Source organism: Ips typographus, linkage group LG12 (assembly GCF_016097725.1).
Source record: "Ips typographus isolate SLU linkage group LG12, UJ_Ityp_2.0, whole genome shotgun sequence".
NCBI lineage: Eukaryota > Metazoa > Arthropoda > Insecta > Coleoptera > Curculionidae > Ips > Ips typographus.
Window position 1 is genome coordinate 1,551,095 of NC_138433.1, and position 26,569 is coordinate 1,577,663.

General features: G+C 37.3%; 5 protein-coding genes and 1 long non-coding RNA gene across 12 annotated transcripts in view; 4 read left to right on the top strand and 2 right to left on the bottom strand.

The window, feature by feature from the left end:
• Csgalnact (Chondroitin sulfate N-acetylgalactosaminyltransferase) overlaps positions 1 to 26,264 on the bottom strand; it is a 33,859-nt gene extending 7,595 nt beyond the window's left edge. For 2 of the 7 annotated variants that reach the window (XM_081990865.1, XM_081990859.1), the window contains exons 1-5: positions 24,337 to 24,556; positions 22,320 to 22,409; positions 20,050 to 20,111; positions 16,325 to 16,387; positions 13,750 to 13,937 (exon numbers count right to left, since the gene is read on the bottom strand). In XM_081990865.1, the coding sequence (XP_081846991.1) occupies positions 13,750 to 13,912 (163 nt within the window). In that variant the 5' untranslated portion in view covers positions 13,913 to 13,937; positions 16,325 to 16,387; positions 20,050 to 20,111; positions 22,320 to 22,409; positions 24,337 to 24,556. Of the gene's footprint in view, positions 1 to 13,749; positions 13,938 to 16,324; positions 16,388 to 16,482; positions 16,596 to 20,049; positions 20,112 to 22,319; positions 22,410 to 23,063; positions 23,197 to 24,336; positions 24,557 to 26,121 lie in introns of those variants that run through there. The other 5 variants (XM_081990862.1, XM_081990860.1, XM_081990861.1 and 2 more) reach the window with 5 other exon arrangements.
• LOC145736442 (uncharacterized) lies at positions 7,000 to 7,919 on the top strand. Its single transcript, XM_081990912.1, has 2 exons — positions 7,000 to 7,160; positions 7,215 to 7,919. Exons 1-2 carry the CDS (start codon positions 7,116 to 7,118, stop codon positions 7,863 to 7,865), a joined length of 696 nt encoding a protein of 231 aa, XP_081847038.1. The 5' UTR covers positions 7,000 to 7,115; the 3' UTR covers positions 7,866 to 7,919.
• LOC145736440 (uncharacterized) lies at positions 8,792 to 9,700 on the top strand. Its single transcript, XM_081990911.1, has 2 exons — positions 8,792 to 8,949; positions 9,003 to 9,700. Exons 1-2 carry the CDS (start codon positions 8,905 to 8,907, stop codon positions 9,651 to 9,653), a joined length of 696 nt encoding a protein of 231 aa, XP_081847037.1. The 5' UTR covers positions 8,792 to 8,904; the 3' UTR covers positions 9,654 to 9,700.
• LOC145736439 (uncharacterized) lies at positions 10,710 to 11,615 on the top strand. The gene is made up of 2 exons (XM_081990910.1): positions 10,710 to 10,871; positions 10,926 to 11,615. Exons 1-2 carry the CDS (start codon positions 10,827 to 10,829, stop codon positions 11,574 to 11,576), a joined length of 696 nt encoding a protein of 231 aa, XP_081847036.1. The 5' UTR covers positions 10,710 to 10,826; the 3' UTR covers positions 11,577 to 11,615.
• LOC145736456 (uncharacterized) lies at positions 12,077 to 13,742 on the bottom strand. The gene is made up of 3 exons (XR_014179945.1): positions 13,129 to 13,742; positions 12,473 to 13,075; positions 12,077 to 12,411 (listed from the first exon to the last, which is right to left on the bottom strand). It is a non-coding gene; the product is annotated as an uncharacterized LOC145736456 (long non-coding RNA).
• LOC145736438 (phospholipid phosphatase 5) lies at positions 24,625 to 25,768 on the top strand. Its single transcript, XM_081990909.1, has 5 exons — positions 24,625 to 24,826; positions 24,882 to 25,066; positions 25,119 to 25,283; positions 25,339 to 25,539; positions 25,588 to 25,768. Exons 1-5 carry the CDS (start codon positions 24,765 to 24,767, stop codon positions 25,704 to 25,706), a joined length of 732 nt encoding a protein of 243 aa, XP_081847035.1. The 5' UTR covers positions 24,625 to 24,764; the 3' UTR covers positions 25,707 to 25,768.
• Positions 26,265 to 26,569: the final 305 nt, after the last annotated feature.

The following is a 26,569-nucleotide window of genomic DNA, read 5'->3' on the forward strand; positions in this document are numbered from 1 at the left end:
AAGAACTATAGTTGTCAACAGTACGACACCGAACAGTTAGTTATGCAACCACACATACAAAAAGTCTAGAAATGCAACTAGCCTAGTAAGTAGCCACATATACAGGGCATTACTCACGAAATACAAATGGCAGTACCTTTTTGACGTCACGGTTAGGTTAGGGTTGTTATTATATTGTATCAGGGACATACTGAATTAAATTTGGATCCTCTCGAGTTGCAAAACCACAAAAAGCTTTTCAAGCCCATTAGCTATATCAGTTATTAAAAGGAAAACAACGTTTGGGGGAAAGTAAAAAATTCTTCTTGTATTTAGCGCCCTTTTTTTAAATTTTTAGCATTGATCCTTGGTGTGGGTCTGACGTGGTTTAGATAAATGTCAAATGCTGCTTAATTCAGTCGAAGGGGGGATAAAAATTCCGAAAGGGATTTAAAGATATTCATATAAGTGGCTTTGCCGTCCCAAACGTCCTTATAAATTTTAATTTTTTGCCTCCAGTTGCTTTTATATCCTCGGAGGTTTATCATAGTTGAATAACAAATAAGTTTACCGACAAAATCATCAGAAGTAAAAAACCAACATTAAATGAAACACCCTGTATATTATTACGTGATTCAATTCGGCTTACTGCAAACAAAACAAAGTAGATATTTGACACAAAATTTCATTCACTTATACCGTTTTTCTCCCTGACTGTACCAAATATCGTAGTTTTTTTTGGTGTCATTAGATAGGAAATTTAATAAGAATTGCGAAAATGTGCTTAAAACTGTCATTTTCTCACTCCAAGTAGGTTTTACAAGCGATTTTGTCCCTCACTGTCCTTCCAGTCTGTGTTTGTTACAGTTCAAAGTTTGACACCGCTTTTTTCCTTGACTGTACCTAATTTCATAGTTTTTTTTATGTCATTAGACAGGAAATTTAATGAGAATTCCAAAAATGTGCTTAAAACTGTCATTTTCTCCCTTCAAGTAGGTTTTTTTTATCAACAACACAAATTTGTCTAGAATCTGCAAGAATTAAAGTTTAACACAGTTATCGAAACGAGACGTGTTTCTTAGATTTATGACAGTTATTTTAACAATTATCACGTGACCGTTTAGCTTAATAGTGTACTAAAACCACGTGATAATTGTTACTAACATCAAACTATGCTAAAAGGTGGAAAAATCAAAGTTTAGAAAAGTTTTCCTGTAGTATTTGATATACAACGTATTTCGGAATTATTGTCACGTGATTGTCTAGGTAAATTATCATCTAAAACTACGTGATATCTGTCACTAATGTTAAAACTTTGTATTCTGTATATTAACATTTAAAAAACATTCTGTATAATAATGTAAAATAAATTTTCTTATGTAAATTGACTTGGCAACACTGATAAACGTATAGTCATTGTTTACCTAGATGAATATAGATTGAAGTGGCCACCGTGCAACACTGACCTAAACCCTATCGAACACACGTGTGGATTCTATATTTGTTGCCAATAAGTATGATTTTCATTTAACCATCAAACTATAAAAGTTGCCTAATCATCGCAGTTTTTAAGTGAAACAAACAATAATATTGAACCTACTACAAAACCAACTTTTTATCTCCCTAGGGAGTACTAAAGCTCCTTAATTGCCGAACTACATTACCAGCTTCGTCAGTTTATAGCCGATTAAGTTGGAAACTTTTTTTTTGGGGGTTTTCGGGCCTTTAAAAGGCCAATGTAGCTTTAAAAACCTCATGGTTGCCGTTTAATTAAGACTGCTCGGTTTAATTACGGCTTTAACTGAGCTGCCTTGTCTTAATTTACATAAATTTGTCGCGTCGCTTTTGATAACGTAATTCCATCCCGGAGACTTCCCGAAGTCTTTGAAATATTAATACGAAAAGCTTTTTTTTACGCAAACAATAGCGGAGGCATAAATTCATGGCACCGAATCGTTTTGATCAATTCGATAAACCGAAATCGACGCTTATTTTGCCCGAGAAAAACGGAAATAAAGATATTTCTGCGATGACCCCCCCACAAATCGATCCGGATTTAAACGAGAAAATGGCGAAATATAAGGAAACGGCAATCAATCACCGTTTATAAAAGCGCCTTTTCGTCTTCCGAGACGAACGATAAGACAGTTGTTAAATTGCAAAAATCTACATTCGTTTCAAGTTCGATAGTGTAAAATGGTAATAAGTTTTGGGTCATTAAAGTAGAAAACTGTCAAGAATCCTTTCATAAAGATGTAAAACTACAAAACACAGTTTAAAACCATTTTGAAACAACTGCCTGACTGTTATCAAATGCCTCATTTTCAACGGGGAAAAAATAAAATTATAATAATAAAGGTGGAAAAATTGACTTTTCTCACTTGTGTAATCAACATTTGCAGGTTAGGTGAACCGTGCAAACATACTTCAAGTGGTTTTCTTTATCATCGACAACGTTTCACGATCACATGCTTATCTAAGTATTGCGTAACTTGTTTTCAATAGGCTTCTGACTCTTAATTTTACATCATAAGTACTTGAAAATCTCTGGACAGTGTCAAAAAAGCAGCTTTCAGTTGGTTGGTTTTTTGGCTTATCACAAACCACCGACAGTGTGGCAATATACGCAACACTAGTGTATTTTTTTACCTAATATACCCCAAAGTGTCTAGAATAATGTGTAAAAATCTCAAGTTCACAAACACGTTTTGTATCGAATATTGCAAGAAAATTTTTCTCTGATTATTGTAACTTTGGAGCAGTCAGAAACAACTTGCCAAACCCACTTGAACTGATAAAATGACTGTTTTAAGCACATTTTTTAAATCCTCATTAAATTTCCTAGCCAATAACCTAAAAAACAGTACAAAATTTGGTACAGTCAGGGAGAAAAACGGTGTCAAATTTGAACTGCCACAAACATAGATTGGAAGGACAGTCCGCGACAAAATCGCTTGTAAAACCTACTTGGAGTGAGAAAATTACTGTTTTAAGCTCATTTTTGAATTTCTCATTAAATTTCCTATCCAATAGCCTGAAAAAATATTATAAAATTTGGTACAGTCAGGTAGAAAAGCGGTGTCAAAGTTTGAACTGCCAAAAACACAGTTTGAAAGGACAGTCCGCGACAAAATCGCTTGTGAAACCTACTTGGAGTGAGAAAATGACTGTTTTAAGCACATTTTTGGAATCCTCATTAAATTTCCTATCTAATGACATAAAAAAAAATTACGAAATTTAGTACAGTCAAGAAGAAAAACAGTGTCAAAATATGAATTGTCACAAACACAGACTGGAAGGACAGTAAGGGACAAAATCGCTTGTAAAACCTACTTGGAGTGAGAAAATTACTGTTTTAAGCACATTTTTGAAATCCTCATTAAATTTCCTATCTAATGACATAAAAAACACTACGAGATTTGGTACAGTCAGGGAGAAAAACGGTGTCAAAGTTTGAACTGCCACAAACACAGACTGGAAGGACAGTTAGGGACAAAATCGTTTGTAAAACCTACTTGGAGTGAGAAAATTACTGTTTTAAGCACATTTTTGAAATTCTCATTAAATTTCCTATCCAATAATCTAAAAAAACAGTACAAAATTTGGTACAGTCCGGGAGAAAAACGGTTTCAAAGTTTGAATTGCCACAAACAGAGATTGGAAGGACAGTCCGCGACAAAATCGCTTGTAAAACCTACTTGGAGTGAGAAAATTACTGTTTTAAGCACATTTTTGAAATCCTCATTAAATTTCCTATCTAATGACATAAAAAACACTACGAGATTTGGTACAGTCAGGGAGAAAAACGGTGTCAAAGTTTGAACTGCCAAAAACACAGACTGGAAGGACAGTGAGGGACAAAATCGCTTGTAAAAACTACTTGGAGTGAGAAAATGACTATTTTAAGCACATTTTTGAAATCCTCATTAAATTTCCTCTCCAATAACCTAAAAAAACAGTACAAAATTTGGTACAGTCAGGGAGAAAAGCGGTGTCAAAATTTGAACTGTCACAAACACAAACTGGAAGGACAGTCCGACACAAAATCGCTTGTAAAACCAACTTGGAGTGAAAAAATGACTGTTTTAAGCACATTTTTGAAATCCTCATTAAATTTCCTATCCAATAACCTAAAAAAACAGTACAAAATTTGGTACAGTCAAGAATAAAAGCGGTGTCAAAATTTGGACTGCCAAAAACACAGTTTGAAAGGACAGTCCGCGACAAAATCGGTTATAAAACCTACTTGGAGTGAGAAAATTACTGTTTTAAGCACATTTTTGAAATCCTCATTAAATTTCCTATCCAATAACCTAAAAAAACAGTACAAAATTTGGTACAGTCAGCGAGAAAAGCGATGTCAAAGTTTGAACTGTCACAAACACAGACTGGAAGGACAGTGAGGGACAAAATCGCTTGTAAAACCTACTTGGAGGGAGAAAATGACAGTTTTAAGCACATTTTTGAAATCCTCATTAAATTTCCTGTCCAATAACCTGAAAAAACACTATAAAATTTGGTACAGTCAGGGAGAAAAACGGTGTCAAATTTGAACTGCCACAAACACAGTGAGAGACAAAATCGCTTGTAAAAGACACCACAAATTCAATTTTCATGTTAGAGGCTTCATTTTTCAGTCCAAAGTGTCTAGAATATTGTGTAAAATTTTCATAAATCTTCCTCATTAATCTAGAGACAAACAGTTAAAAGATAAAGTCATCCAACCAGGTGTAAGCTTTCGAAAAGTGAATGGGACGAAATTACTTTGGAACGTCACCCCATGTATCTTTCCGGTAGGGTTGTAGAGAAGCGGAACGTACAAAATACACGGATTTTGCAGTTGATTTAAAGCGAACCAGACGTGTTTTATTCGGAACGCGGCTTAAAAAGCCAGGATTTAGAGCTCGGGAAAGGAACCCAACTATTCCTGCGAGAGACGCTGGATGGCTCCTTTATAATCGTGCATTATACGAAAACATAACTTTGCCACTCTGAAAAGATTTCAGTTGCCACTGGGAATAATTGAATGAGTCGATGGTTTTCCAGAAGAACTTCCCCGAAGGAGGAACTTTTTAATGATGGATGTTCCCTCGTCAGTCCGACGAGGGAGCTTGTTAAATTGTATTTTTAAAGTTCCGTAAACTGGTTATAATGCGAGGAGAAGGCTTTTTTTCACTTTAAGAGCCTTTTACTACAATTTAAAGGCTTTTAGTTTCGCACTGAGAAAAATTATTAGACTTCAGTCTGATCAGATCGAAATCACAGGCGTCTAGACGATCAAGATTGATTGTGTCAACGGCATTGAAACTATTGTGGCCTATTTATCAGGTGTTGAAAAATCAATTAACCTTTTCATCATTTAATTATCAAAACTCTCGAGATTATAGACCCTTAACAAGCAAAAACACCAGCTGTGCCACTTAAATACTATTTACTTTATACACCTGATTTGATTTTGTTCAAATTCTGAAAGACTGACTAAAACAGACAGTAAATTAGTCAAGAAAACCAAAAATCACCATTTTCCTTCAGATGTGACACTCACTGTTACTGGTCAAAATTTATGCATAGTCTTTAAAGTGTCAATTGTCAATATCCGTTACATAAAACTGTAGAGCTATAAACAAACACACTTGAAACACTGCAGAACCATTTTACAGGAAATTTAACTGAGTTTTATACCTCCATGACTAGTTGCAAAGCATTATGGGTTATTTGCCGAGTTTTTAAAACTGTCAGCGCATTGACAACTGTCAAAATCTGTTCCATGAAGCTATAAAACACTGCAAAATCATTCCCAAGGAATTTAACTGTTTTTTTACCTTCATGACTCTTTGCAAGGCAGATACATGAAATATATCTAGAATTTGTCGTATAGATGTAAAAAAAAAGAAACAATATACAGGGTGAATCAAACTAGTGTGTGTTTTATTAGAATAACATGAAAGTTAAAGCAGGCCAAACCAATTTGTATCATTCATTCTAACCAACTTTCTCGCTTTTGTTGTTTTCAACCCTCCCGAGTGACACATGACATATTGACACTGATGACAGGCAGAATTAGCTTGGACGCTGATTGTATGTGGCAAAGGCCTGAAAAAAATGGTATCCATTTCAAAAATCACAACTTGGAACTGTGTAGCACATTTTTGAAATCCTCATTAAATTTCCTATCCAATAACCTAAAAAAACAGTACAAAATTTGGTACAGTCAGGGAGAAAAGCGGTGTCAAAGTTTGAACTGTCACAAACACAGTTTGAAAGAACAGTCCGCGACAAAATCGCTTGTAAAACCTACTGGGAGGGAGAAAATGACAGTTTTAAGCACATTTTTGGAATCCTCATTAAATTTCCTATCCAATAACCTGAAAAAACACCATAAAATTTGGTATAATCAGGGAGAAAAACGGTGTCAAAATTTGAACTGCCAAAAACACAGTTTGAAAGAACAGTCCGCGACAAAATCGCTTGTAAAACCTACTTGGAGCGAGAAAATGACAGTTTTAAGCACATTTTTGGAATCCTTATTAAATTTCCTATCCAATAACCTGAAAAAACACCATAAAATTTGGTATAATCAGGGAGAAAAGCGGTGTCAAAGTTTGAACTGTCACAAACACAGTTTGAAAGAACAGTCCGCGACAAAATCGCTTGTAAAACCTACTTGGAGGGAGAAAATGACAGTTTTAAGCACATTTTTGAAATCCTCATTAAATTTCCTATCCAACAACCTAAAAAAACACTATAAAAATTGGTATAATCAGGGAGAAAAACGGTGTCAAAGTTTAAACTGCCACAAACACAGAATGGAAGGACAGTGAGGGACAAAACTTGTAACTGTGTAATTTGTGTCACCCTGTATAAATGAAATTTGGATGGTTTCAAGCGACAGCTTACCCCCAATATATCAGCTGCATGTCACCACTACTGTACGGTACAAAAGTTCAACACAAATTCAGAAAATAATCAAAAATTCAAGTGGTTGCGTAAAGTGTTCGTCCATATTTACATAATAAAAATTATCTTATGTCACTCCGGTCCGAAAATCTTCCAAGCACTTTAGATAAAAATATTAGGCCTATAAATTGTGAAGCTGTTTCAGCTACAGCCAGTTGATCAAGTAACCGAAATTCAAAATGAAGATCTTCGCCGCCATTTTAGTCGCCCTCCTGGCCGTACAAGTAAGTTGTGCTCATTTTATAAAGGTTAGCAGGGAGTATAGATTTTTTTCCTAGACCAGCACCCAAACCCCACTCCAAGATGACAGCACCAAATCCACCATTGTCGAGGTAGTGAACACTATTCTCGGTATAACCAGTACCATCATTGAAGATGCTAGAGCTATCGCTGCTGACTTTGAAACCAACGAGGCATCCCTCACTGCTGACGTGGAAACGTTCCTGGCAGCCATTGCCACTCAAGTGAACAACGTGGCATTGAAAGTGGTTGATCTATTGAAGGAAGGAGCCACCGAAGACGGATTAGCCGTCATTCAATGTTTCGATGGTCTGGAAGAACCCATCAACATTGCTTACGCCGAAACCATCACATTGGCCGCCAGTTGCATCGCAGAGGAATACCCCGCCGTTCTTGTCGTCGTTAACCAAATTTTGGATAACGCGCAATACATTGAAGAACAAATTCAAACCGAAACCGAAACGTTGGATTCGTGCAGCGGTTCAGACTTGACCTGCTTGCTCGCTTTTGCCAACTCTTTGGTGGCCACTGCTAAGGAACTTGCTGATATCGTGCCCACTGACGTCAACGCCGTCGTTACCGTTATCCAAGAAGTGATTTCCCACGTTTCCAGTTGCAATTTGGCTGACAACATCAAGGGAAACGCAGACACTCTTTTCAACGATTTCGTTAAGTGTGTTAAAGTTTAAGTTCTATAGAATCTTTATACATTTTTAAGTGTTAATAAAAGCAACTAATTTATACGTTATCCTGTTTTACTCTACTATTTCTTAGTAAATTGAAGTGATCTAGAGATGATGAATTTGTGCATCTGACAGTACTGACATTTGTGATACTTCACCAGTTCGTTTCTTTCTTTTCTAGTAGATGATTAGGTAACTAAAATCTACTTACTACTAATCTACTTAAAACCTATTATTCAGCTTCAATGTAGCAACCTAAAACTAAAAAGAAATCAAACAATCACATTGTGAACTGTCTGTGTAGTGGATTCACGTTCCTTTAGTGTTAACTAACCTAACTTTTTCATTTTAAAAGTATAAAGTTTATACTTTTTGAAATAATTACAAATAAACGACAAAAAATGTTTAATATGGCGTTTCGCGAGTGTGAATGGTAAAGTAGGCTGTGCATTATATCGTTTTGACGCTCCATCAAGAGTGCCAGGCAAATTTTACGTCACGATGACGTAATTTGACAGCTGGTTATAATATTATTTTGTTCAATGATGTCATCGTGACGTCAAATTTGCAACACGTGCACCGCCTACTTTGGTACGAATCAAGCAAAAAGATTTAGAGTGTTTTAAACCCCATTTCCCGGACAGATAGGAAAAAATAATCTAATAAGTAATAATCGTAAAAAAGTGTTCCATAGCTTTACAGTTCCATGGAGAGACATCTGACGCTACGGAGATTTGTGACAGTTGACACATGCACAACACACGCAAATTTTGACAGTGGTCACGAGTACACTCTAAACGGAAGGCATCTGTCAAAAACAATGTCGTGAAGCTATTAATTTGAAATTAATATATGCATTTAAATGTAACCATAATTTAAATTCCTAGAATTATCTCAAGATGGTTCTCAGTCCAAAAATCTAAATTCCAAATAAGCTACTCGTTAGATAAGGGAAAATTAGTATAAAAACCCAAGTTGATGCAACTACAGCCAGTGAATCAATTTTCTTCAGTTAGAAAACCTTAAAGTGAACCAAAACCCAAAAATGAAAATTATTGCCGCTATTCTGGTTGCCCTGTTGGCCGTCCAAGTAAGTTGACCACATTTTTCGTTAGCACACAACTAAAAATTTTTTTCTTCCAGACCAGCACCCAAACTCCACTCGGAGACACCAGCAGCAAAACCATCATCGTTGAACTACTCAATGTCGTTCTGACCGTTACTGAGAAACTGGTCGAAAATGCCAAAACCGTTAACTCTCTATTGGAAGCGAACGAGGAAAGCATCATCGCCGACGCTGAAACTTTCTTAGCTGAAATCGGTACCCAAGTGAACAACATCGTTTTGAAACTGATTGATCAATTGAAGGAAGAAGCCACAGAAGACGGAATATCAGTCCTGGAATGTATCGATGGTCAAGAGGAAACCACCAACATTGCTTTGGCCGAAACCATCACACTGACAGCGACCTGTCTCTCCGAAACAGCTCCCGCCCTTCTTGTGGTGGCCAATGACATTTTGGACCACGTGCAATCAGTTGAGGCGAAAGTTAAAGCCCAAGTGGAAACCTTGGAAGCTTGCACTGAAACAGATCTGCAGTGTTTGATAGCTTTTGGAAGCTCCGCGCTCGAACTCGGTAACGAAATCAGCGAAATCGTGGCAGAGGATGTCGATTCCGTTGTTGCCGCCATCCAAGAGGGGATCAACCACGTTGCCAGTTGCAAATTGCTTGACAACGTCAAGACTAACACACAAAAGATTTTCGACAATGTTGTTGTTTGCATTAAGTCTTAAATTTGTAGGTGGTTTTGTAGATGTTAATAGAAGTAGTTAATTTATGATTTGTACATTTTTTTACAACTTGCAAAGTCACTATTTTACTACACAACACAACTAAACTGCTCGTCAAACAGAATGGGACAGCAACATATTTCTGTTTCTTTGATTTTAATAATGTTTTTGAGGATAAAAAGGTATTTTCTTTCTCTCTGATCACTTAAATGATCTTTTTGAAAGTTGCCACTGATCCGAGTGTACTGAGGTGTAGTCAAAAAATGAAAAGTTCTTCACCTATTTCACCAATTTCTTTAGTGATTTTTCTTCTTCTTTAGAAGAAAAATTACACTTAAAACTATCTATATTTGTAGCTCTTACGGTTACCGAGATCCCAATACAGGTAGAACCAGTTTGGGACACACTGTATACACGGTGTTAATGAATAGGCGTTACACACTTATAGGGAATACAAAAGATTGAAATTTGACTTAAACTACAAAAGGTCAGGCATCTTATCAATCTTATGAATTTCACTTGAGTACAGAAAAATGACGGCATACTTTAAAAGAAAATAACTTAAATTAATCGCATACGGGTGGTGTTCGATTAATATCTAACTAATGTAGTTATGGCTAACTTGGACAGTTTTCACTTCAGTGTGTTACACTTATTCTAACACCCTGTATTTGTGTAACAAACACATACAGTCTGATTCTCGAAAGTTGATCATTACGTAACAAGGCCTAGTACTATTTGCCAACCTGACTGTCACGTGATTGTCAATTTCAAAAACTATACAAGTTTGATGGTGCAGTTCAGTTCAAATTGGTGAACTTAACGTGATAACGTTAGAGATGTATAATTTACGTCAACTGAATCGCAAATGAAACTCAAACTTAACGTTATTTGATAATTATTAGTGTTTTGAGCAGGTTTTTCCAGCTACTCAAGATTAATCTTGCCACACAACTAAAAATAACACCTGTCCCACTTGAAATGTGTTGCTGTTTGAACCTTTTCTGTGTATAGTAGTTAGTGGTGCAACTTCAAGAGGCTTGATAATTAAAAAAAAAAACGTTTTTTTTTTTTGTTAAACTGACAACACTTTTGATTTTATCGTTTGATAAATCAAAGCTTTATATAAATGGGCGTTTCAACTGAAATGCAACCAGTACACACTGATCAACCAAAATGAAAGTTTTAGCTGCAGTTTTAGTCGCCCTCCTGGCTATCCAGGTAAGTTTATGATTACCAGTTTAAGGATTGTCTCTCAAGCAAGAAAAACTCTAGGCAAGCACCCAATCCCCACTTGAAGACGACAGTGTCAAGACTGTGATCGTGGAGGCTTTGACCGAGATCCTCGAAGCTGTTGAACCAATTTTAGAAGAAGCCCAAAACCTCGCTGAGAAACTTAATTCAGAGCCGGACACTGTCAGCGATAAAGTCGTCTCGGTCGTGTCTGAACTAGCCGCCAAAGCACACGCTCTTCTCTTGAAAGGTGTCAACGAATTGGCAGATGATGCCACTGATGACGCAAACACCGTCATTCAATGTATCAACGCTGAAGAAGACGTGACTAACGCCGCTTTGAAGGAGACTATCACACTGGCCACTAGTTGCATCTCTGAAAAGTATTCTGACATTTATAACGCAACCAACCAAGTCTTGAGCGACCTGGTAGACCTTGAAGAAGACATCAAAGGACAGGTGGCCACTTTAAGTGATTGTACTGATTCAGATCTCGTCTGCCTTACCAGTTTAGTGAAAACTTTATACACTACTGTTATCAACGTTATTGACAAATTGCCCACTGATGTGATTGACATTGTTAACGTGGTTGAAGTGGTGATTGCTCAACTTCAGAGTTGTGATTTGGCTCCTGGTATTAAGGTCAACGCCGAAGCCATCCTGGACGACGTTGCTAAATGTATTAAAGCTTAAGTCAGTTTTTAGCAGTGAATAAATTTATATTTGAATCAACGTTTTACTGTCAATTAATTCAGCTGAAGCAAAACAAACAAACAAAAAAAAAACAAGAGTTTTACAGGCACCTGGGGGAACACTAAATTAATTTGCCTTTCTCCCTCACTGTTTGTCCTGTTTAAGTCTCTAAGGGAGAACACAGAGAAGAATAATATGAAACTCGATTTAACCTACACATTCACACCAACATTTTTTTTTGAATTATGTTTGTTTCATTAACAACCTCACATCAATAGCAATAATTTAAAGTAATTACATAAACAAGCGGATAAATCATTCAGTAGCGAGCCAGACTCAATTAAAAAGGTTCAAATTAATTCCGTTTGCATGCAGGCAGTAATAACATAATATTAAATTGGATTATTACATAGTTGAGTTAATACTGAATATATCGCGTTTTTGACAGTTTTTAAGTTTTGTTAATCACATTTTTCTTGTATAAAAGTGGATGTGCGTGACTCTAGAAATTAAATTGTTAACGGCAAGTGATTGATCGCCTTGATTGAACAGCCCCCCCAAAAAGGTAACGAAATTTACCACCGCAAAACTAGTATAAATAGAAATCGAGACAGTCAAACACCATTTTTCATTTACACCCGGTTTCCATTACGCGGTACAAAGCGTTTCCTGTCCAAACGAATAACAAAAACGGGTTGTTTCGTGGGGGGGGATAAAAGAGGACCGTTTTGTTTTGCGTCATAAATAACTCAATTAGGACATTGCCGCCCCCGGGGGAAAATTAATATAAATGTATTAAACTACGGACTTTTCTGAACCTGTTGTCTGAGAACGTCTGTAAATGTGAACAAGATGAATGCCAGACTTACTTCTGTAGTTTTTAAAACATGACTTACCCCTTGGAACTATAGATTGTAGAAATCATACACCAAAACTTCTTTCTGAAGGTGAAAGTTAGAAAAACTATAAACTGTGGCATGGGCTATACTGTTAAAGCTAGAAATCACACTCGAAAAAGTTGAGAAAGCACTATTTTTTGCACTACTAGTTTGACATCAAACCGGCGCCCCTTCAAGTGAGGTTATGTCCTCACTCTATGTCTGAAATCTTCTTTAATGACCCTTGTTACGCATTTCTAATTGTTGGATGCGTACTTCTTCTGGATAAACGGCAAAAAACACAAAAAGCGCACGATTTTTATTGTAAAAAAACTATTTGATTTGAGTAAATGACAAAACCCGGCAAATGGCGGCTGGTTGACACTCTGACCCGTGCACAGATGACAGCCTGTAACTGCACGGTGCATGTCACGTGATTTAAGATTATATACTCGAGTAGCTTTTGAAACTTGACGTAGGCTTTAGGGTTAGTTGTTTCTATTATAAGCGTTTCCTTAACACTGGCAGGTGGTTTTAATGGGTAGGGATTGAATCTCCACTTACTTGTCACGTGACATTTCTCAAATTCCACTCTGTTTTCCCGTAATACGGGAAAACCGTCTAAAATAGCATTTGAATGAATACAGATGAAGTAAAGGTTGGCATAACTTTACCCAAAGTGAAACATCTAGAAAGTTAAGACGTTTATTCGAAAGTTGAAGTGACCTTATCGTGTTACGTCGTGCCGTCGCAAATTATTCGTTGCAACTGGCATCATCCCCTTATCAGGGCCGGGTTCTAGTTTACGACTGCCTGGGGGCAGTCAATCTCTGCCACTTAGGGCCCCCCTTTTGCAAAATTAATTTATATTCGAGCTTTGAGACTTGAGGGAAAACTGTTTAATTCAAGCAAATCTTGCCTGTCGACTGTCAAATGTGTTAATCAACATTCTTCCTCCTTTTTATAATATCGGCACTAACTGAATGCAGCATTGGTTTTTTAGAGAAAAGAGTAGTATTATAAAGTGAAGCAACAAAAACAATTAAATTACGAATCGAACCTGAATTCGAAAGTTTCGCCTGTTTCCAGATCGACAGAAAAAAAAAAGAAATAAAAGGGATTTCTCAAGGATTACGGTCCTTCCAGCGATTTTATTGCTCCGGGAGTAAGAAGTTTAGTAGCGTTTTAGGAGAAATAAAGGAAACTACAGATAAAACGGGGCACGACTTAGGGTTAACGATTCGCTAATCGAACTTTTTTTTCATCAATAATTGATTTTAAAGGGACGTACTCACCGGAAAGTTCCGACGCCTGCGATTCTTCGATTGGGTCGTCTGAAGTTGAAGACTTGAGACTTTCCAGTCCACACTTGCTCAGAAGCAAAATACTAACTAAGCTTAGGGAACAGACTAATAAAAGGAGTCGAGTGAAGAACCTCGTGCCCAACAGTCTTTTCATCGTCAAGTTCTTGGGCTTAGTTTTCCTGAAATTTAAAAATACATACAGGTTAATCAAAAGGGTCACAACTAGAGGAATTTATTACAACAGGAAAATGGCCTATTAAAAATTGCATCCTAACGCTGACAATTTAGGGAATTAGATCTGGGATTTAGCGTCCAATTGTAAATTGACTTGTGCAATTTTTAGTAGGCGTAGGAGTTTTAATAACGCCGTCAAAGTAGAATTTGAAAAATTCCTATTTATTCAAGCAATCGGGTCTAAATTGCGGGGAATCTGAGACGGCATTTGTTATGCAAATCGAGCTTAGGGGACACGAGTCTTCTATGCAAATATCACCAATCAGTGGGAAAAAATCGATAGGCCCCCCAGATTCAATAATGTCCATTTTCGCTTACGTCAGCAGGTTAAATTTCACGCCACTAAAACCCATTCGGTAAGCTCATAATAAGCAAAAATCAATAAACAAAAGGCTTAACCTGATGACGATAAAACGCAGACGGCGCTCGTGTTTCCGCGTTTTTCCGACTTATTAAATTTTCAAATGAAATATAGCCCCAGAATATTGGAAACGGCCTCCGAACGAATTAACTCGCCCTTCGGGGACCCTGGGGGTTTCAAGAATTTCCGCAACAAGGTTGCCAATCGACAAGAGAACAAGTCCAACGATGTTCAATCACACGCTAACAAATCGGCAACAGTGCACTAGTTTCCGAATGGAAAAACTTTCTTGACTCGCGTAATTGACTTGTATGATTTACTATAGGCCAGTTATAACTTGCTGGGAGAATGACAGTAATTGCGATTTTGCTAGAATTTGTTCACCAGAAAATCAAGAAAAATCCCATCCAAACGGCCATTTGTACCCTTCCAAAGTAATGCGTTACCGCTGACCCTTATCGAAGTAAATTTTTAGCTTCAACCTAGGATCAATGCCCTAAATAAATCCTCAAGTAAAACGACCCCAACGGAAGCGATTTTTTCCAACTTTGAGAAATTTTTCGCCATTTTCTTTTATTGTTTTCCATTCCGTGATTTAAATTAATTTTTAAAAGATTTGGGTCAAAACATAAACAGTCCTCAGTAGTACAACAGAACTGTCCTCCAGCCGCCATTTTGAGCGTTCATCACAGCGTCAATAGCAATAAATAAACTCCTGGAGGACAAACAAACTAGCAGTCTTCTTGACAGTTTTTGTTAGTAGGTAGGAAATAACGTTTGACAGCGGTCGACATGGAAATAAAAATTGATACAACATAAACTGTCCTAGGAGATTAAAAGTAAATGCAACTCTGACGACTTATTTGACTATTCATATCCTTAATCAGTCTGATAGAAGTTGTAAGGACTGAAAAGTTGTTTGTTCTCTAGAAGCTATTGAAGTGAATGTGGGCTGCTCAAAATGGCGACTGGAGGACAGTTCCGTTGACATTACATACAATTTTATTTTAAATAATAAGTTTTCAGTTTTTTGAGAAATTTTCCGCTATTTTCGTTTATTGTTTTCCATTCCGTGATTTAAATTAATAAATTGCAAGCACCCAATGGCCTCGTAACGAATTCACAGCCCGTCCGTGCATAAAGCACATAACTAAGACCCTGTTAAGAAATAAATAGACAGGAACGGGGCGTAGAATTCCAACATGGCGACGTTGGCACGAATTAATTTAGTTTAAATTGGAAACGTGAATGAATCTTGTCGTTCTATGTCAGTTTAATCGGGGAATTTAATTTAAGACGTAATTGTGCGGATTAAGAAGTTGTATTTACGTGCGGTGTGACGTTATTATGACAGTTGGAGACTTAATACGGTCCTGGATGTGTAAGAAGACAGGATTCTGCCATTGTCAAGTTTGACACTTTTCTTGAGAATTCAGTTTCCTGCTTTCGAAAATTAGAGCCTTGGACTGTTGATTTGTGTGTTTATACTTCAAATTTCCAAAAAAAATAATTCAGAAGCAGCCGGATTATCCTTTCGACACAATTGAACCAGTCATTTGTCCCGAATCCGACTGTCTGACGTTCGGGAACGTATGTAAACCGAAACGATCAATTCCTGGGGGAACATAATTCAATTTCGCACCGGGTTATCCCTTTATTTCCCGGGTAATTAACGACTTATTGGACATAGCTTTTCCGGACCGAGGGAATAGAGCATTATGAATATTAACAATAGCCGTCTCTGTAGATGAACTTTTGGGGCGATTAATTTTATTATTGCGTATTGTTCCCGTCTAAACAATGATTTAGAGGTGTCATTTATCATTCCGTCCTTACCGCACACCAGACTTGGTTGTCGGTGATCAATTAAGGAGCGAAAAGATCAGGTGCGTTCCGGGGCCTTCCTTTCCAATTTACGTTTTGCCATCGGGCATTATGAATGAGGGAGTGTGGAAATTTACGGGCACTTACCTGTTTGGCGACAATGGCGGAACTGCATTGATCGTTGGTTGGTGGGAAAAAGCCAGGGTCCTTCTGCAACAAAAGAGTACGAGTAAATTGAAATTTTCTAGCAAAAACTGCAGGTTGACCCCCCCAACGGAATAACCTTTGCGAGGAGGCTGCTTTACCTTACAATTTCTCATATTCCACTCGAGAAGCCAACCAGTCGTCACGACGTCATTACGGTCATAAATCTCCCCTGGGGGAGCTTGCTCTACTACACTCGACACTCCCTTGTAACCTTTAAGAAAGGTATAAGTAATAAGGCCCTTAAGTCGACCGCTCGATGCGTTGTCATTTGTTTTTCCCGTCCCTTTTTTTCCTCAAAGGGCAATCGATTGTCATGCTCTATTTTTTTGAGGTTGTCTGGAACACACCAAGACTGACAAATATTGACTTGATGCCAGATTCAAACAAATTGAGTCTGTCATTTTGCTGATGTAAAGTAAAAAACAGCAAAAATGCCTTTTTGCACATAAAATACATTAAAACATTTCACAATGATTATTGCTCAAAATGCCATATAGAGTGATAATGCCTCAAATTGCCTTTAAATTCTTAAATTTAGTTATAAGTCTCCTGGTATTGAGATAATGATAAACCTTCATGAAATACACCCTTGAAATTTCAGTTGTTATTTGCACCAGAATCAATCTTGAGCAATGCAAGTGGAACCAGTAAAGAAATAAAACACTCTTTGCTAATATCAACACTTTCTGAGCTGATAAGTACATCAAAACTGAGTGGTGCAGGACAATACAAGTTTTTCCACAAAAATCAGATCGATACTGTTCATTTCTGAGTCTGATTGTATGTACTGAAATGTTACAGAACAGAGAATTCTGTATAGTTTTTTTGATTTGAAAAAAAACTCATCAATCAACTGGCGCCATTAGGGCCCCAAATAATCACTTGACAAGGTGGAATAATTAAAATTCCCATTCACCACGCTGAAGGGCAAAACGGGGCTCATCGCCGAAATCGATGTTGCGCCACCGAAATTCAAATCTTCGAGCTTATTAAACACAAATTTACGCTTGTTTGCCTCAGCGGGTTCACAAACCATTCGTTCCGAGTTGTTTTGACGTTGAAAATAATCTAAACAGACGTAAATTCGTGCGTTTGTGTAATGAATGCAGAAGTAGGTCACAGTAAGTTTCATCTAAGACTAGATGTTTAAGATGATTGTTTGTTAATTATTGTTCTTCAAAATTAATGGTTTCTCTAACAGGAGGAGGAGCAACTTGGGTTAAACCATAAACAGTCCTCAGTAGTAGATAAGGAAGGACTGTTTAATGTCAACAGAACTGTCCTCCAGCCGCCATTTTGAGCGTTCACCACACTCATATAAGTGCCAATAGCAATAAATAACTCGTGGAGGACAAACAAACTAGCAGTCTTCTTGACAGTTTTTGTTAGTAGGTAGGAAATAACGTTTGACAACTCGGACGACTTATTTGACTATTCATATCCTTAATCAGTCTGATAGTATTAAGACTGCAAGGTTTTTGTTCTCTAGAAACTTAATTATTGCTATTGCCACTTGATTGAAGTGAATGTGGGCTGCTCAAAATGGCGGCTGGAGGACAGTTCTGTTGACATTACCTACAATATTATTTTAAATAATCATGTATCAGTTTAAAAGAAAACTGATATTGTTTTAGTTACCAACCACCATTTGCTCAAGTTGAATTGGGTCAAACGATAAATTGGGGTGTGTTTCCTCTACATGACACGTTGACAGTTCAATTTTTAATACCTTATCGAAAAAGGTGTTATTTACGGTTTGAACCGGGAATGGAAGTGGCTCCGACTTGTCAGGATCCGGCTTCGGAAAATATTATTTTGCGAAGATAATAGCGGGGCGCGACTGCGTTCACTTTTTAAAAGCGCGCAGCTTGACGTCCCGATGAATTTTTCCATTTTGCTTTGCCCGATGCCAAAAGCCATCGGCGTATGAGGTAAATGGATAAATAATGTACTTTCTAGCCGGAAATAGAACTGTATTGTGCCGTTAAGTGGATCGAACGTTATTTGATGATGTATGACGGACTGTTGCTTGCTTTGTTTTGGTCCCCTTTTTCATTTTCCAGGAGAGGCTGACTTGACGTTGTAATTTATGCTAAACGTTAAATTCCGGAACTAAAACTTGACGTTCAAGCAATAAATTTTGGGTTGCCTAAACCATAAACTATATTTTTTGATAAGCAAATTATTAACTAGATATTCATTACCGCTTTCAAAAAAGGGGGCAAAATTTCGTTTATTAAAAAAAGCGAGTTAAAAACCATTTGCATTCCGAAAGCGTTCTACTTGTGTTTTCCCCCGATTTATGGGGCTTTCCCCGGGAATATAAAACTGCGGCTCGGATTCTTATAACGCAAGAAGTCGAGATTCGGCACGTTTTTACATTATTCATGTTATTTGTTTCTGTATGGAGAGGTCTGGTTCTTTTTTTGCTAGTATGTTCAGAGACCGTTATCGCAAACGTGCGCGAAGCGCCCTAAAAGCTTTGAAAAGTGTACGAAACTTTGTTAGTCGCAAAATTCGAAATGGCTTATTGTTATGACGTTAAACAGTATTAAAACTTCTTGGGGTTAAAACTTTTAGCAGGGGTTGATTAACTCTCGCAAGCAATAACATACTATGTAGAGCATTATAGTATAAGTCAGAGTATATGGACAACACGTGTATATGAACGGGGAAATATCATTTGTAAAAGATAGAGAAGAGCTGTCACCTTACTAGGACATAACCTATAATTTAATAAATTCCCTTCCCATTGTTACTTTATTTCAACTTTCGTGGTTTGTTTTCTTTTAATTAGGGTTAACAAGAGGGTTGTTGATGGTTTTTAGTACCTTTGGACCTGTATCCCTGCAAAAATATTGAAAGATGCACCGTCCCACACTTATAGTTAACAGTAGTGACGCAGAACAAAGTTAAAACACCCTTGGCATTGTGACTTTATGAAGTAATCGAGTATTCTCAACCACATACAGCTACAGTCTTGAAAAACAGGTACTGCCCTTGATTATTTATCCCTTCCACGTGACGTTATGTTAAAAAAACTTAACGCTGTCACGTGACCGCTGTCCAAGACTGTAGTTATTCCAGCCCTATTATTATGGAATAAATATGAAAGGGCGTCCAATAAAGGGGAGATGACGTTGTCGAAGCGGGCATAAATTAAAACGCGACCCAAAAATAGCGACTGGCAAACTAATAACTGTCACTTTAAAACGTTATTTTCCCCGAATCTAGCCGGACATTTATCATACGTACGGATGGCCAAAATGCATTTTTCCAGCCAAATAAACGGCCCCGTTGCGATTTATTAGGAACGTTCTCTCTTATTCGATAGCCTCGTGCCCAAATTCCCCCCTTGTATTCACTAGGGATTTATTAAATCACATTTTTTTAAGTAAACAAATCCCAATTGTCAGTAAATGAGTAACAGCAGCTTTACTCCCTAGACTTGACAGTATCACATAAAAAAAAAACAAGCGGTAAACAAGGATTTTAATACGGTTCTTTACAAATATTTGCCCGGAGTCCTAAAACAGCGTTGAATTGGGTTTCCCCGACAGTGCAAACAATCCAGCACGTAAAACTCTTTTTATACATATTTGGGGAACTTTGAAGGCAAACAAAACCGCAACTACTATCATCTAATATTAAACGGTTTCACCTACCTTAATATTTTCGAAGCCAGACTTGGAGAAGCTAATTACGTGGCGGGGTTCCAAAAATCCATCTGAAAACCGGAAAAGATCGATCAGTGAAAGAGGAAAAAAAATGTCAAAAGCGTTCGATTTAGCCAGACGAAACTAATTAGGGGAGATGTTCGCGTTTCTGTTCTTGAATTTTCCAGATCAACAGACCGAAATTTTCTTTTCGGTCTGTCTTTTACAGGACGTTTTTTTTTCCTTAACAAATGATAATGTTTTTGCAAAGAAAAACCCTCGTTACATTAACAAAATACTGCATCGAAAGCGAAGCAACAAAGCCCCCATTTTAGCATAGACACAATGGGGGTTTTCCAAGTTAAAACGTCGTTGGACATCAAATCATGCAAAAGATTCCCCCCGAGGGAACCGAAAACACTTTTCTTTACAATGGAAAAGCCGCTTAAAAGCTTTCGGACATAACTTTAGCGTGGAACGGGCGTATTTCTTTATTAAAATTCGCCAGAGCTCTGTTTCCTGTTTACGGACCGAACGTATTCGCAATTATAGAAAGTAGAATGGCGACGGTGAGATAACGGATGTTTTACAGTTTCAAGTTTGCCAAGTTCGTTACGTATGTTGATTCTGTGGCCACTCTATATAATATAAACTCACTAGTGTTTTGACAGTCCTCAGTAGTAGTTAAGGAATGACTGTTTAATGTCAACAGAACTGTCCTCCAGCCGCCATTTTGCAAGTGTCAATACCAATAAAATAAATAAACTCCTGGAGGACAAACTAACAGTTTTCTTGACAGTTTTTGTTCTAATTATTGCTAATGACAATTGATTGAAGTGAACTTGGGCTGGAGGACAGTCAACCATAAACTGCACAAGCAGATAAGTAACTACAACTATTCCTATCCTAAATCAGTCTGGTGGTAGTAAATTGTAAAGTTTGACCTGATAAACTGCAAACTTAGAGTCATTAGATTGAACTGAAGGTTGTCTGCTCAAAATGGCGGCTGGAGGACAGTTCTATTGAGAATAAAATTTATGAGCATGTCTTCCAGTCATTTTGACAACCTTCAGGCCAATCTAATGGCTCCTGGAGGACAAACAAACTTGCACAGTTTTGGCTTGTGTGTGTGTATTTAAAATAGTTTTAGTACACGTATTATTTGGGACACTAAAACAGCTAAAACTCATTTCTGGTTGTGTTGATACAGTATTACTAGTCGTGTCCTCAGGGAGCTTTAATATTGAAACGACAAATAACGTAAAGCTGATTGAGTTTCGAATTATTGGAGATTTATGCGAATTGTTGGATTAGTTTTCGGCTTACTGGAGCTCTAAACAGTGCAAATATTTTACGCCGCGCTTATCGATTGTTGCCGACTGGTATCAAAACGCTCCGGCACCCTAAACGCGGCACATTATTTATTATTAAGACTGGAAAGCATCTCCGATAACTGAAACTTTTTTAAAACAGCAAACGAAGATTATTTTTGCCTCCGCCGGTGTAATGTCGAGGATAAAAGAGTTTTATGTTCCCTTTTATGCGTATCAAAGTTTTGCATAATTTTAAGCTCTCTCTGCCGCCATTATTACCGCTGAAAGCTCAAAGTATTTTATATTTCCAGTGCGGGAAACGATATGGTCCGGAAGCAATTTTTCAGGATTTTCGCCGTTGCAAATGGCAGGGTCAAACCAGTTTTCTTTTGATATTTTAAGTCGGGATTTACTGAAGGCCTTGCACATTTATCTTAACGGCTGAACAGTGTATCCTTGGCTGTATGAGCTTACAATATATCGACAACGCCTTTAATATAGAGGTTTGAAAATTGCGGTAACGTGGGATCAGATGTGCACCTGCAAAATTTAAAATGAAATATAACGCAATATATTTTAATAAAAATTGGATTTTCAAAAAATGTTTTTGAGGTCTTTCGACCGAATAGTGACGTAGACAAACTAGCTCGCAGTGCAAACATCAATCCGCATCTTTCAAGAGTTCCTTGCGTCGTTAAAACTTCCAAATCAAGAGAGCAAGGACGTGAGAGTTTCAATATTGATTTATTCGTACGGGATTCGAATTCTTACTTTACATATGAAGTCGTTTTTCCGGGACGGCAAATCCAATAAATACATACAATAGAGTAATCGGCAAAAACAGTTCTAACAAGTTATTTATGCGGCAATGAAACCAAAACGGTAAAATTGATTCAAAACCGCAGAAAACAATTTTCTGTGACAAATTGTTGTTTAATAGTAATAAGACGTAATTTCGGAACTCACCCCACAAGTGACAGTTGATTTGACATTTCCGGTGCTTCTAAGCGGTCGAGTAGGCCTTGAAAATAACGCCTCCTTTTCTTATTCCAGTGGCTGAAAAGAGTGAGAACTATATTACACAGAAAACGCAGTTCAATCTAGTTGAAAGCAACCATTAACTGCGGAAAATGGCAAATTTATTAGGAAAATTAGGTCGGAACCGAAGTTTTCAGAGAAAATAGAGCGATAATAACATCGGAAAGTGGCTGCTCACTATCGTAGCGGAAAATTTTAAATTCAAATTCCTGCAGGCTGTTTGCCTAGCTTCGGTAATTTCTAAACCGAACAAAGTTACCTGCCCTATCCTAATGTATTATGTAGCTTCTACAGTAAAGTAAAGCTTCGGACAAACTGTAAAAATATTTTCAAAGACCTCTTTCGCAAAAATATCTGGAGGAGAAAAAAACTGAAAAGAAATCAAAAAAGAACCAGGAGCGTTTAACTTCCGAAAACGATCCCGGACTGATTTATGAGGAAATTAATGTTGTTGGAGCTTTTTTAGAGCCAGTGGCGTAGTCACTACTTGATGTTTGTTGTCAATAGAGCAGAATACAGGTTGTAGTTGCCTGTGTGTGTGTCTTATAAACCTAGTAGACTTGTTAATGAATTTTTAGTATGTTTGAATGGTACAAAGCATAGTTAGTTTAGAGCTATCTCTAAGTTCAGTCTGTAGGACCAGTAATTTAACGTTAATGCTTGCTTACATACCGTAAATTAGTGGGTCTTCCCAACAGTCCCAACACAAGAGTTGCCATTTGTTTGGTAAAGAGCTGAAATTGCATTTCCAGCCCATTGCCACGAACCAACACAGTATGCATTTTAGATGAAAATTAAAGGGTATTTAATTTAAGGCAGAAAATTCAAATCAAACACCACTAAATTCAACAAAAATAACAACAAAACTGTTTATTGTTACGCCATGTTGAACTTGAAACTGTCAAAAAACGTGACAGCGAAAACGTCAAGTGTCGGCAACGTTGCCGGCTTGTGCCGCATTTGATTGGTTTAAAATAGAAACCCAATTTAATTGACTCCTATTTAAAGGCTAAATTAATTATATAATAGATTGTCCCATTCTCGTGTCTTTTTCAATAGTTACTAAGCATACATCATTAAACCGACTAGTGTCAATAAACAGTTAGCACTCCGTTCAAGGTTTGCCCCTAAAATTAGAATTTTAAATTGAAGCCCGCGCTAAAGTTTATAATAATTCCTAAACACATCGCGGCGTTGGTTTGTAGTTGAGCCTGTGACAGTATAGGTAAAAAAAAATCACAGTCGGAACCGTTAAGCTTGGTTTATGGCCATTTTCCCAACACTACTACGTCGTGGGCTAAAAAATCGCATTTTTGGGGCATAACTGCAACGTGTGTTTTCCAGAGAAATTTATGGGCCAAAATACTCCTTATTTGGATGATGTATAGTTTACAATATCGACTAGCGGTTATGTTCGCGGCTTACAAACCGGTTCATTTATTACTATATTCGCGTGCTCCCCAAGCGTTCTACAAAATGACAAATAGGGCTTTTACGGTAATATCACGGTTTCGCCTACATTCCTCTTGTTTTCCATTGTGACGGGGCAAAAAACGATCCTTAAGGCTGACAAATCACCACTAAACTCTACAACTCTAGTAAATCCTAACATGATATGGTCACAAAAATTGACATTATTTACTTATTCTAAAGTTGTTTTGATCACGAACTCCGATCCATCAACAAACGGGACCATCATCAAACAAAATTATGTATATTTCTTGCTTATATGCAGAGGGTAGTTCATTTATAATACGGTCCCTCGGGGGCGAGAAATGACAAATAACGCTCTCAGGGGAATAATGGCATCCGACAGGGAAAGATATTTTTGGTTAGGTGGTAGGGAAGTAAAGAATAAGCTCATTGTTATTGAGAAAAACAGAAATTGACGGCAATCCTAGATATCAAAGAATATACTTATAAAAGTAATAATAAACTGACTTACATTATAACGTTGCTACCTCAAAGTCCACGACGAAACTGGGTTAAACAGTTACCGTGAAAATCAACATAGTTCATTATTTCTGCCATAGTAAAAACAATGATAGAAGTAGAGTAATTAAGAAAGGAAACAACTGTCTTTAAGTAGTGAGAAACTGAATGTTTTAGTGCTTGGAAGGTAGAATTTTCGGATTAGCGGAAGCCCGGAAAATGCGTCACGACGCACGCCACCTCGACGCCACGGGAAGACTGAACCGAACGACGATGGGAAACGCGCGAATTTGGTATCGCGTGTGCGAAAGCCCGATTTTGCTACTAAACACAACGAATTTTTGTTGTTTATTGATATTTAACCTTTTTTGGCAATTGACGCATTTCATTCATCACTCTCAAAAATTCTAGTAATAATGCCATAAAATGTTTTAGTTAAAAATGGATTTAGTAGACCATATCTCCGAGCTCCTTCTGAGAGCCATGCTATATCTAATTTTTGTGTAAGTGCCCCCATTTTTTGTATACAAAAAATCATTGTAATTTCACCGTTATCAGATGGTTAGACAAACAAATGCCCTTCATCAGGCATATCGAAGAAGAAGAAATGTGGATGTACCGATATCCTTCATTACCATCCATAGTGCCAAAGTGGTTTTTGTACCTTCTGCTTGTCCTCATACCTGCCATAATATTCATGATAGAATATATTATCAACGGAAAGATAAAAGACATTATAAAAGGTGGTTTTCCTAATAACTAACTAATAAATTAACTAAAACTTATAATCACTAGGATTTTACGCACTAACGTTGGTTTACATGCTAAACGGAATATTCACTATAACTTTAAAGTTGTTAGTTGGTCGACCTAGACCTAATTTTTTTATGAGGTGCTTCCCAGACGGATATGGTACTGACATAAATCACTGTACTGGAGAATATAAAGGTCACATGGATGGTATTAAAACGCCAATAATCATCAGGGACAAAAATATACAGGGTGACAATTGTAGGACGTAAAAGTTTCCCCAGCGCACATTCCACCTTTGCGTTCTCCGGAATGTACTTTATGACATTACGCATGTGCAGATTAATGAACATTCCAAGTCCCGGCAGATTCAAAGGGTGGAAATGTTTGTTAGTGAGTGTTCCCATGATATTTGCGGTTTTAATTGGCGTCAGTCGAACTTGCGACTACCACCATCACTACTCAGGTAAGTTAATTTGTTTTTGATAACAATAACTCCTAAAAAAAATTACAGATGTGTTGTTTGGAGCTATAATGGGAATGGGAATCTCTTCCTGCGTGTACTACGCCTACTATTGGTATGAAGGAATGTCAGATGAAGAAATCAGAAAATCCATGGCCAATTTTTATTAATCTAGTTTTGAATGTGTTTTTTCAGTTCACATCCTTCAAATAAATACAAATCTTACTGCTAATTCTTTGAGGGTAATGGATTTTTCACTGTCTTGTCATATCCATGGTAGTCAATTGAATCAATGTTGTACTTTCTGAAAACTCTACAGTCCGGGCCACATTTAGTGCTCTCACACTTGAAACATTCAAACCAACATCCAGGACATTTTTCATTCAGACAATCGCACAGGTCTATGCCAGTTGAAACATGTCTACCTCTGAAAAAGTTAAATGTGTGTGCATGACATTTTTTGAGGAAAATCACGCGGGAAGGTAAAAAACCATTTGGGACTTGTAATGAAGGATATTTTTACACACAGGCACTTACACTGTATTCATTCAGAGTGTAATAATTACTTATATTAATTAAACTTACTTTTCATCATAAAGTGCCCCCACAGGCCTTCTGGAAGATGGAGCAGTGAACTTTTTACTAATCTTGCGCCTTTCTCTTTGGCTCAAGTCTGGATTAAAAGATTCCATGGATTTCTCAAAGGAGGATGCCGATATTGCTTTGGAAGCATTCCGTGCAGCTTGTCTATGTTAACAAACTAGTTTTATCAGTGTAAATAGCAAAATGGTGCACTCTAGCACTACCTTCGAGTGGAGTAAGTGGGTGCAGGCTGTGAAGCAGTAGATTTACGGGCTGTACGTTGCGAGACACTGTTACCAGGTCGAGGATTGTATTCTTCGTCTGAGCTCGAGTCCATTATTTTTGTGATGTTTCAGTTCCAAAAAAATGTGTATATGATTTCCAGTGTTTTAAGTAATTTCCAAAATATTGTAAAAGTAAACAAAAGTATACAATACACCTAACCTCACAA